Here is a 12728-nt window from a genome sequence, read left to right on the forward strand (position 1 = left end):
TATACAAGTGAAGCAACATATTATAGCTCAAATACGTTGGGTTTGATACATGTCTACATTGGCATTTATAGAAAACACATGTAATTGATCTCCTCGTTTAGCCCTTTTGGTGTCAGGGAGCTAAGACGGTCGATCCAAAAGGTTTCGCGTTGGTCCATTTTTTTCTGGAAGTTCTCATGAGGATCTCTTCTTTCTACTACCTCCAGAATTACAAATTAAATCTGGGCTAAATTGTGTTTTCTGCCATGCCAGTGCCTGGCCACAGCCGGGTTTTTGTTATTCCGTATACAGGACCTATGTTCGTTCCATCTGGCTTTGGCCACCGTAAGTGTTATAACATAATATAAGCCGCAAGGGCATTTTATTGCATATATCACGTTGTAGGAATCGCACGTAGCGATTTTAATCTGATTGTCTCTCCAGGGTATGGATGTTATGGATGTTTGAGTGATTCACCTTTCATTATGTAGCCACAATTAGTACAACTTAAGCAGGGAAAAGTACCAATGCTGTGCGTGGTTTTCTTTTTTTGTGCTGGTTTGGTTTTGACAAGTTTGTCTTTGAGATTATGGCTCCATTGGTAGGCAAATGTGGGACATCTTTAAATAAATGTTCAACCCGTTGGTCACATCTCACGGTGTTCCAGTGTTTTTTTAATGATGGTTTTGATACGATTACTTTTTCTAGAGTACTTAGACACAAACACAAGTGGAGGTGCGTTGTCTTTCTTGGTTTTTACTTTCAGCAAATCTTCCCTATTTTGAGTTGCTGCACGTGATTCTGCTCAGTGACTTCTTCCTTAGTATATCCTCGGTCCAAAAACTTCTTACCCATTTCTTTGACTTCGTTATCATAGTCCGTTGGATCACTCACCAGTCTTTCTACCCGAAGCATTTGGCTATAAATATAATAAATAATAATAAATATAAATATAAGGCAGATTTTTAAGAGGCTTGGTTGATGAAAACTAAATCGTTGAAGCAGGTTATTGCGGTTTGTAGCTTTGCAAAAAATGGTTGTCTGATATTCTGTGTTGGTTATGTTGATCTTCACATCTAGAAAGTGGATACTTTCTTGGGAGTACTCATGTGTAAACTGGATCCTGGTGTCTTTGCTGTTCAGGTATTCAGGAAATTCTAGTAATTCCAATTCAGTGCTTTTCCACACTCCAAAGATATTGTTGCTGTATCTAATCCAAATACTCAGATTTTATTGCCAGCAGTGATTGAGGAGTACGTTTTCTGTCTCTAATTTATGCATAAATGCATTAGCATAAGATGGAGCCATAGTCACCCCCATTGCTGTGCCTGCTACTTGGAGATAATATCTGTCATTGTACCGATAGTATGAGTTATTGCTTATGGATTCGAGGAGTGCCATAATTAATTCTTTTTGCGCTGGCATTTCTTCTGCCTTAAGTAGTATCCATTTAACAGCCTCCCTTCCTAAATCATGTGGGATCGACGTGTATAAACTTTTGATGTCTATCGTAAAGCAAATGTTATTGGAGTCAAATGGTATTGAGTTCAAATATTGTAGAAAATGTGTCGCATCCTTAATGTATGTGCTGTTTTTTTGAATGAGAGGTTGTAAAAAGTAGTCTACGTATTTACCAAGAGGTTCCAAAATGCTGTTCAACCCTGCTACAATCGGTCTCCCCGGTGGTTTCACTGGGTCTTTGTGCACCTTTGAAAGTTTATAGAAGTATGGTATCCGAGGGTATGAGTTTATCAGAAATTTCTTTGTGTGATGGTTGATCCATTTGAGTTCCTCAGCTTTGTCAAGAAGTGTTTCCAAGTTGCACTTGATCTCTGGTGTTGGATCGTTCGCTAGTTGTGCATAGGTGTTCATATCACTAAGTTACCTTTCACACTCTTCTTCATAGTCTGTAGTGTTCAACAATACCAAACCACCTCCTTTATCTGCAGATCTTAGTTACTGATAGATCTCCATACAAATCTTGTATCAATTTTAATTCGTGTGATTTCATATTGCGTGTTGTGTTGGACTTAAAACACATTTTCTCCAAGTCTCTCGTTACCTGTTTTTTGAAAAATGTCAACTGAAGGTATGGTGATTGGAGGGATAAAGGTGCTCTTACTCCTAAATTCTTTGAGATCTTCTTCATTCATATCTTGTACTTCTTCCTGTCCGAGTTCACTGAAGAACACTTTCAGCTTCATTTTCCTAATCAATTTGTACAATTCTGTCTTGGACTCAAATAGTGTACTGTCATATGTAGGCACGAAACTTAGACCTTTCTGCAATGTTTGTGTTTCTTGAGCAGTCAGTATTCTTGTTGATTGATTACGATGTTATCTTTTGCTGTAATCGCGTCTTTGGTTTTCCTCTTTGCCTTTCTCTTCCTCCTTCTTGTTCTCTTCTTCCTTTGTCTAAAAAAGCTGCTCTGCCTCTTATTGATGTTTCCGATGGTCTTGGAGATCTTGAAGTGCTTGCAAGGTTTTCTTCTTCTACATTGGTAGGCTCTCTCTCTGTATCTGATCCTGAACTCGATGTCTCACTAGTGTTGGTAGGTGTTGGTTTTCTTACAGGAGGACCATACTTATCCATCCAGGTGTAGACTTCATCTTTCAAATAGTCTTATGTATCTCTTTTAAATTTAAGGATTTTTTTGGTTTCAAGTTCCGTCTTGTATTCTGACAACTTCTTGTTGTTAATCTCTTCTAAAATAACATCCACCTCTTCTCTATTCAATGTTGCCACAAGATCTTTTTCTATCTCTTGAATTTCATTACTCAAATCTGCCAAATTATTTGCCAATTCCTGAATAGTGAGTAGTATGCGGTCCAGAGAACACTTAAGTATGGCCTCCCATTTCTTTACAAAGCTTTTGCTCTCCTTACACAAGGTAGGGCGCAGTTGTATGCGTAGGCCTCTCGGGATCCTTTGGCTCTTAAGATATCTCCCTAGCGTGATTGCATGCAATTTGCGGTTGATTTCTTTACGTATTAAGTAATCCAATTCCTTAATTTGTTGTTTTGGATCTTGCTTTTTTGCGCTATTAGCCCCAAATCCACTGTCCTTGATTAACCCAAGGATTACATCTGCCTCTTCTGATGAAAAGCCCAACATATCCACTCTTTAGTTGTCAGAGCTTCGATGTCCGTGAATGACATTCTCTTCTTGCTTGTAAATCCAATAGTCTTTGTTTCAAATTAAATTCTAAATGGTGTGCCTCCACCTCAGTTGTGCTGAGAAAACATCTAGAAAAAAAGGGGAGGAGTGGTGGGCACCACACTGCTAATCCATTAGTGATCAGTGTTCAGAATTTTCAACAGTTAGTCTAATGTTTTAACCTGGAGCTGCCAGTCCAAACTGGTCCATGGCGACGCATAAAAGAGGTTTCCAGACTGCGCGAGCACCCGTGCCCGAGGCTCGCACGGTAGCAGCTAGATCACAACACAGACAAGAGGTGAGAGCTGGCGCTCCTGCGTAAGCTTCTGAAATGTATTAGATTTAGAGAGTGACATGAGCGGAGTGTGTGTTTGTCTCCCGGCAGGGGCAGCATTGCTTCATGCGTTCTTACACGCATTATAATATGAGAATTATACGTAATCAGGTAGGCCGAGCCCATGTACCAGGTTTAAATAGTCATATCACAGACTCCAATGCATTTAAACTAAAACGGACCTTTTTGTTTTGTCTCTTTTCTCCATTTTGGGACGAATCGAATGCTACAACAATGAATGGTATGTGCTGCATTATATTTTGAACATGATATTACCTGTTATCCATGCTTGCTTTGTATATATTGTACATCACATCTAAACAGTGGTGAGCCTTATTGAGCAAGATATTGCCCATTTACAGCCCTGATGAAGGTTTTTCCGAAATGCATTGGCAAATGTACATTCATGGCAGACTGAGATGATCGCTCAACTTTAAATATTGAAAATAAGCGCTACTTTGAGAATACATAACAGGAATGTGAATAAAATATTTCTTGTTATACCTACATCGATTCAATATTTGTTTAGAAAAATGTGCTACTGAAGAAAATCTGTTTTGAAATTCGTTTGAAGCTTTCAGCCCCTTGGATTGAGGGCAAACTGAGAAGCGCCAGTTCTAATAAGGCAAAGTCACCTTATTTGTTTTGTGTTTCAGAAGCAATCCATGCTAGGGTGAAAGCCCTTACCCTTCTCTTCAGGTTTTGTTTCTTTATAGTGATAAGAGAGAATGAGGCTAGGTAGGTTTTTGGATGACAATCTGACGTGCTCCCTTTCAAACCCTTTTCTTTTCGTATAGGGAACCGATTGATGGGGCTAGAATAGGGAGTTTTCAGAATAAATAAAAGGTTATAGCCAAAACTGAGTTGTCTATCTCCTGATTCTGATTTACCATACCTGTCTTGGGGTGGAAAGTCATGCAAAAAAATCAAAAGCCGCTGGGTTGGATATGCCAGTGATCTCACCAGCTTACAGACTCTCTGGGTTTGTTGTATGTCTTGCATTTGTTCCTTTGGTGATTCATAGATGGTTTTGTTGCTCCTGGTTTGTTGCATGTCTTGGTGGGGGGGGGGGGGGTGTTTGTCCACTGTATTAATGTTACTCTGTGCAAATAATTGATGTATCTTGATCTTGTCCACCCTTTATTTTGACTCGTAATTTCACTTTTTATTATTGTCCTTTGTGCAGCACTCTCCACCCCACCCTGCATTCCATTTGATTACATGTTTAAACATAAAAGAAAGAACTGCAGCACAGGAAACTGAAGAAAAGGGGGAGAAACAGACTGAGCAGGGGGAAATAGAAAAGTGAAAGTTGGAAGTAGCGATGGAGGAGAGATACAGCGAGATGGAGGGAAACGTCAGACTTCCTGGGAGAGAGTGAAAATAGGTGTGGTTGGGGTGGTTGTTTATAGACGCAGTGGCGGACTGTAATTTTCTGTCTAGCCCAAAGGTTGAAATGACCAATCTTGAACAATTGAGATAGTAGTAATAAGGGGCTTATATATTCATCTGCAGAGATTCGGTCAGAATGACAGTTCTAACACCCGAAGAAAGTTGAACGTAGACTGAAAATCAGTAATGTGCTCATTTTGCAGAGGCTGCATGTCATGGATATTTTCTTTATTTGACAGATGATGCAATTTATGATCCTGAATGCCACTTCAACGTAAAGCAAGAGGACCACCTACCCATGATTCACCCCCTGGACACAGAAGCAGGCAAAGGACAGGAGGGTTGTCCCATCTCCAGTGAAGGTATGGTATCTGCTATTCAAATCCCAAATATGTCGCAATATCCCCCTTCCATTTTGTGTATCGGCTCCCCAAGCAAGACTTTGTGGAAGACATATCGGCTATAATATTAAAATGCTGAAAGGGGGAACCTCCATTTGGAAGATGGTGGGAAGTCATTGCGTGGTCTTCTATTATCAGTGTCTTCTCTGCCCTTTATTTCGTCATGGGAAGTAATTGTAATATTCTGAGATCGATCAACTTTGACGAACATTTTACTCTGCATTGTTAAGAACTTGTTACCATGAAGTTTACTGGCATTCTGGATACACCAATAGATTCTGTGTTTTTATAAATAAACCCAATCTGCACACCTCATCAGAATTATGCTTCTCATATTTACCTACTTTGCTGTGCCATTTAGAGTAAGTATACACGACTGTCTAGTGATGGCAACGTTTTGAATTTATCCAAACCACAGGCATTTGCTCTGGGCAGCGAAAGTAAAGTCCAAGTTGCTAGGTCATATCCCTTCTGCATGAGACCACAGGCAACCCCAGCCAAGTTTTTGCCTCATTGGGCATCGCAGGCTCGGGACTGTCGCCTGATTGTATCTGTCTCACTTAGGGCACCTTTGCAACATGGAATAGTGCTGGACGGTCATTTTTAGATTGATCCTAACCACAGGAAATGCGTTGGGTTGGATAGTTTGGGATCTCTCCTCACCAGCGTGCAGGCATTCATTCTTACTTGCATGTTTCTAGTGGTTTCTCTTCAACTCCAGGAGGTTCTAGTCTGCTCCTTTTGTGTATTGCTGACATTTTATTTCTGTATTTATGTTTTGTTTTAATAGTTTATTACAAACCTTCAACAAATGAACACTTATTAACATGATCCATGTTGTAACAAACTCCATACAAGCATTAGTCCCAAACATTTCCCATTACGTTTTCTCTAGCAACTCTTCTCCGATACTAGGTCACACCAAATTCTCCCTAAAGAGTCCATTAAAAAACTTCACAACTACAATAAATGATTATCGCCCAGTAAAATCTGCAACCACCACTCGTCCCCTTATAGCGTGGTTGCCTTTCCAGTAAAAGTTCCCAAATAGTATGTTCTGTGTGTTGAGTGTCCAACACACAATGTGATGAGATGTTTCAGCGTTTCCGGTTCCGGTTCCATACTGCTTTGGTATGATAGAGATTCAGGTGCATTCTCATCAAATATCCTCTAATTGAAGGGCACAGAAACTTCCTGAAATACTAAGCATCACTTAACGCCCTACATTCAGCCGTATAGTCTTTAATCAAGTATAGCTGGTTCCTTTTCTGCTGCGTCAGTATCCAATCCTGTTGCTGCAGCTTCTTTTTCACAGCCATGGGATTGATATGATGGATGATATATTTTATTTGTATTGCACTTGTACACAAGTGTTTCAGAGCGCAACATCAAATGGATATCAAAAGCTCTGCAGAGGTGTTTTATTTCTACCAAACAGCCAGCGCATTTATCTTTCCAATAGCTAAATGAACCAGCTCTTGCCACCATCAAACTATCTCCCAAGATGTTCAGTTGGGGGGCAGTATGGGCCATAAGGGATTTCCTAAACCAGGTTAGGATTGTAGTCCTAATTCTAATCTAATACAGGCCATCAGTAGGCTTCTCGGAAGCTGCAGACTTGCTTTCAGAAAACGCCCTCCAAAATTTCCCATATTTGCCACAGTAAATTTAAACCGGCCTTCGCCCATATGAGAGAATAGGATAGATTTTCTGATTGTAAAAGGTTATCAGGGTGATCATGGAGAATTTTTCAAATCGCTGATGCAGGATCATTTTGTTTTTGTTGAAAATTTGGTTTTATTGGAGTTTTACAATTATGACATAATTCAAAAAATAATGCAAACATTGATATATATCAAAGTGAGTTCACAACAACCCCTGCCCCCTCACCCCACCTCCCACACCCGCCCCCCCATCCGATGCCATGGTTTAATAGTCGATAAAAACAACAGGGTCCAGCACATCATCTGAAGATGCAATGCGAGCATAGGGTCGCTTCCGAAAGAAAGACGGTGCTCAAGGTCCAACATATAAAAGTCACATTTCCTGTAACAATCGATCTCTTCCCGCTCCAAGGGGTTGCCCCGATAGTATTGTTCCCATCAAGAGGACCGTCTGAGCCGATTACTTGTGCCTCAGGCTATTTTCCCATATTTATCAAAGCCATAGGGCCTCGATGTTAGATTTGGATTCATCGATCAGGTGGGTTAGATACTCCATATCATAGATTGCCCGTGTTTTCGCTACCCACTCCCCCTCCCCAGGAGGTCCGGGTGATTTCCATTTTTGGGCCCAGCAGCATCTATCCGCGACTAGCATGACCTGCAACATGTGGTCGTGTTTCACCTGGGGGCCCCCCCCTCAAACTCAATGCCGAACAACACCAGCCAGGGGGACAGAGTTCTCACCATTCCGTCTACTCCTCTTATCCATGACAGGACCTCACTCCAGTAGGTCTGTGCCACCTGGCACTTCCACCACATATGGACAAAATCCCCCTTTTCAACGTGGCATTTCCAGCAGTGGGGGTCATAACCTTTTCTCATTCTGGCTATCCTCTGTGGGGGGCAGTGCCATCTGTGTATCAACTTCAGGGCCTGGTGGCGGTATTGGGGTGCACTTGTGGAACGGTGTGCCTGCCTACAAATCTTGGTCCATCTTTTTTTCGTTATGGGGTGCCTAAGTCCTTCCCCCATTGTACTTGGGAAGATGGGTGGTCCCATGGGGTAGAGAACAACAAAAAAGCTATAAAGCCGCGATATCGCCCCCTTGGATCCTTTGTGTGTTATGAGTAATTTCTGAAAATCGGTTAGGTCCCGCCTAAGTGTGTCACCCCATCTGCTCTCGGTAAGGGCACCCTTAAGCTGTAGGTATCGAAAGGGGGAGAGGTTAGGGAGGCCCAGGGCATCCTTCAGGTCACCTAGAGATATAAACACCCCATCCACCCAAAGCTGTCCGGCCCTACAAAGACCCACCTCGTACCATTGCTGGAAGGCTAGTGGTTCGTTGATCCCTTCCCAAAGTGGGGGAGCCCAGATGCAGCTCAAAGTTGAGGGCCACGTTGTGAGCCATCTTAGGTAACCCCCTTCCTTCCAAATAGACCACAGCACTCCCAACACTGGATGTTTTAAAACCCTTCTCGGAATAGATGTCTTGGGGACCCATCACATTGGACGACCCACTCGTCCAATGTGACCGGCGAGAAGAGTGTGTTATCCAATGTTACCCATTGTTTCTTTGGGCCAGTCGTCAAATGATCAACAAGGACGCATAATTGTGACTCCTTATAATAAGTGTTTAGATCTGGGAAATTAACTCCACTCTCATCCTTGGGTCTTGTGAGAGTGTCATAAGCAATCCTGTGGGGTTTACCGGCCCATAGATAGCGGAGAAGGGCCCGCTTGATCTCTAGGAGAAATGAGTTTGGTACCTGGGTTGGCAGCAGAAACAGATATAAGAATTTGGGGAGGATTACCATTTTGATGGAGTTGAGGCGAGCCATCCATGAGAGGCCGTATTTTGACCAGCGTCCCAGGTCGTGTTTGATCGACCTCCATAGGGGCGGGTAGTTTACCTTAAAGAGATCCTCTAGGTGTGATGGGATTTGGATCCCCAGGTGCGAGAGTCCCTCTGTTTGTTTACAGAACGGAACGTTATTGATGTATTGTCTCTCGGTCTCGTTGAGCTGGCCTGCCGGGAAAGCCACTGATTTATCTACGTTGACCTTATAGCCTGCCAGGGAACCATATCGCCCTAGACTATTCAACACCTCTGGGACTGATTGGGATGGTTTAGAGGGATACAGGAGGACATCGTCGGCAAACAGGGTTATTTTGTAGTCAGTTCCCCCTATTTTAACAACCTGGATCTGATCGTTAGTACTGATTGCTATAGCCCAAAGTTCCATCACCAGGGCGTATATGAGGGGAGACAGTGGGCATCCCTGTCTTGTGCCTCTCTCTAAGGGAAAGGACTCTGAATCTCCTCCATTGACCACCACTTTAGCGGAAGGGCGGAGTAAAGGGCCGTCATCCATCCCCGCCACCTGGGTCCCATCCCGAAGGACGACAGAACCCCCTCCATGAAGGCCCAGCTCACCCTGTCAAACGCCTTCTCCGTGTCTAGAGACAGGAGAAGGGCACCGTCAGATTTCACTTCATTTGAGCTCAGTATGTGCAGGGTTTTGCGCATGCTGTCTGCTCCTTGTCTATTCACAGACAGATTTTTAACCTTTGATCTTAATAGGTTAGCCCAAGGGGCTTCAGCCAAGTTCTGGTTGGCGCACACTCCCAGATATACAATGGAGCTAATACATTCCAAGGGTTCTTTTCCCAAAATCCATTTAAATTTGGGGTTTTCCTTTCGCCCATTATTCAAAACCATTGAAAACATTTTTTTAACATTAACTCTCATATCGTTCTGGTTCATATACACTTGGAGGGCCTCTAATCACCGTTCAAGCCTATAGGAACTTTATCTATCAAGATCAGGTCGTCCACACATATGATCCATGGTATTGGGGTCCCATTGATCTTTGGAGGGAACGCCCATACCAGATTTTGGCTCAATGCCAAGTTCGAGATATACAAATTAAAGAGGATGAGGGCCTAAGAGCAGCCTTGCTTTAAGATCTGATTGATCTTAATTGATTCAGACAAAAGCCCCTGTAGATTCAATTGGACTTGAATCTTAGTCCCTGCCTCAATAATGTGCGATGGACATTTCCATTCCCTCAACTTGCTCCATTTTTCCCTGTTGACACTGTCAATGTGATGGCTTCTATGGACCTTTACAATGCACCAAACTTATCAAAATCATGATAACGTGAAGTTATATTATGAACAACAAGAAATGGAAGATATCCCTTTAATTTCAAGCCTCCAATGGACTGCAATGAGGAGGCTGGAAAGGGATGTAAGACCAACAAATGACCAACAAATGACAGAGAAGAGGCAGAGAGAGAGCGAAGACCCAGGAGATGCAGAGAAAGCTCCCTGTGCGTAACAGAGTGGAAGAAGCTGCGACTAGAAGAAGAGTCTGCAGGTACAGACTGCTTTGTCCCGGACTCAGAAGGTAAAACGGGGAAAAGGAATACAAGTAAACCTTGTTCCAGATCCACAAATGCTATATACAATTATGTTTCTTTGGTGGTCTGGAGTTTGAGCAGGCTCAACAGGAAAAGATTCAAAGAGGTACCTATACCCTTAACAAATCCCGTTTGGTGGGGGTCTTAGTGGCCTGATTCGAATGTCCAATTTGACCAATGTTTTAGTATAATGGAGGGGAACATTTTTCTTGTCCAGTAAAGCAATCGGACGATAGTTCTTGGGGTCCGTTGTTACGTCCTTTTAGAAAATAGGTATGATGGCTGCCTTTTTCCAGGAGGGGGAGCTTTTTTTAATTTATTTCATGATTTAACAGAATAGCGTGTATGCAAATTCTGTCCACTCTATCAGAGCTTGTTTTAAGATACTATTCGACTGAAGATTAAATGCAGGATATCCTGTTTATCCAGGTCCCAGGCCCAGGGGGTGGGGATCAGCTGGTAGTTGTTCAGATTCATGACACCCTGAACAGAAAAGAGGGATCCAAAATGGTCGACCCATTGTTGCTCGTCCTGAGGGGTAGGCACCTTATTAATCCATTCCCACGTTAGCCTCAAGTTCTTCTTACAGAGCACTTTGAGCATACCCTCTCCTTCTTCTTGCATGCGCTCTGCTCTGAAGCTCTGCAGCCAATTTTTGTATTGCTGCCTGTGCTTTTTCGTATTTTGAGCTAGGTTGACCCGAGGAATATAATTTAAGGCTTTCATGTTTGCTCTGTACTTCTTGCGCTCTTCCACTAGTTGTGCTAAACCCGTGTTTTTCCAGATAAACTCTGGTTTTACCCCCTCTTCGTTCAACTTGTTGGTATTTAATAAGCAAGGGAGTATAGTTTAGATTTGTGTCATTTATTTCCCGCCAAGCTTTTCAATTCATAGTTGCCTCTGTTACATCCTGGGCATTCATACGCAGCCTATTTCTGCCTTGTGAGACCTGAACTTCCAAGTGGTTTCCCTCCCGCTTTTCCCTTAACGCACCTACACAGCAGAACTTAAGGAGCAAGTGATCACTGGATTCCGTATCCACAACCACCAGTGACTTGACCCCCTGCTGAACATTACCTGAAACAAAAAAAAATAAACTAGCGTGGCCTTAGATTGACCACCTTTCCAAGTAAATTTTGCAGGGATGTCCCCTTCGGAGTTGTTAAGCATACATAATTCCCTAGCTCCCATCTCTTGCAACCACACCTTGGCACCCAACCCCTTTGTAGTGTGTGACTCGCCTAGATATTTCTTGGGGCACTCTTCTCAGCCAATTCACCTGATGTTCAGGTCCCCACAGGGTATAATGTAGGGGTCTACGTAGTTTGCTCTGGCCTGATCTATCCCATCCAGCACACAGCCCATAAATACATCCTGGCCTACTTTTTCCAAATTCCAATACAAATCAAGGAGAACGATAGTTGATGCCAAGGATGTTTCTTCATGAACGCTCTCCATTGTCCACATTTGAGTCCAAGGGTTAGGAGTGCAATGTTTCAGGATTTTCATTCCCAGAACCATTTCTACAACTATCAGCAGGCCCGAAAAATGCCTACCACTGTGGCCCTTTTCCGCTGGATTTAGGAATGCGATATCTCACTCAACCAAGTTTCTTGAAGACCTATAATGTCCAATATTGACCAATCCAAATCCTCCTTATTGAGGAGGTGGGTATATAACCATGTGTTCCAAGAGCCTATTTGAAGCACAGTCTTCACGTAAGCAGCCTTTCACTAATGATCTTTTGGAGCTGCTAAGGCTTTCTAGATCCATGCCCAGTCTTCACCACTAGGTGTGTCCGAGCTGTGGGAGTTGGCGTATTCCACCATCCTGCCCTCTTTTCACCCTGGAGAAGGTGATTTTCAAAGGGGCAGCCTTTTTGGCCAGATTACTTTGAGCACTCGCTCCGGTCACATTAACTTGGTTAGTCGGGCCTACGGGTGATTTCACACCCTTTTAAACTTTTTGAATTTGTTGATGGCACCTCCCTCTGCACTTCCCTTAACTTGGACGCAGGCTCCCCAGACCATTTAGCTCCTGTATTAGTTCAAACCCCAATGACCAAAACATTGAGGCAGCCTCCCACAGATTTTTTATATTATGTCTGATCTTACATGTAACACCACCCAATCCATTCTTGTTTCCTTGACAAACTCCACTGCTGAGATATCATCCGAGGTTGAGTGCAGTGGGGGCATGTGATGTGATGGAATGAGATCATTACGTTCCTCCTGTTCAGTATCCTGCTGTCATTCGCCTGGGATCAGCGCTCCAAAGATATGGTTATTGACTCTTTTTTTTAAATTTCTTTTACTTTGCTAACTTCTCTTCAGCATATTGCATTGTTAGCCTGTACTGGCTGAAAAATCGGGGGGTTCTT

At 42.8% G+C, this 12728-nt stretch overlaps 1 protein-coding gene across 2 annotated transcripts in view; it reads left to right on the forward strand.

Annotated features, from left to right (window-relative positions):
* LOC138489348 (zinc finger protein 586-like) overlaps positions 1-12728 on the forward strand; it is a 64232-nt gene that overhangs the window by 16950 nt on the left and 34554 nt on the right. For both annotated transcript variants that reach the window (XM_069617067.1, XM_069617066.1), the window contains exon 4: positions 5101-5223. In XM_069617067.1, coding sequence (XP_069473168.1) covers positions 5101-5223 — 123 coding nt within the window. The remainder of the gene's footprint in view (positions 1-5100; positions 5224-12728) is intronic.

Source organism: Ambystoma mexicanum, chromosome 9, assembly GCF_040938575.1.
Source record: "Ambystoma mexicanum isolate Mex_15411 chromosome 9, UKY_AmexF1_1, whole genome shotgun sequence".
Classification (NCBI taxonomy): domain Eukaryota; kingdom Metazoa; phylum Chordata; class Amphibia; order Caudata; family Ambystomatidae; genus Ambystoma; species Ambystoma mexicanum.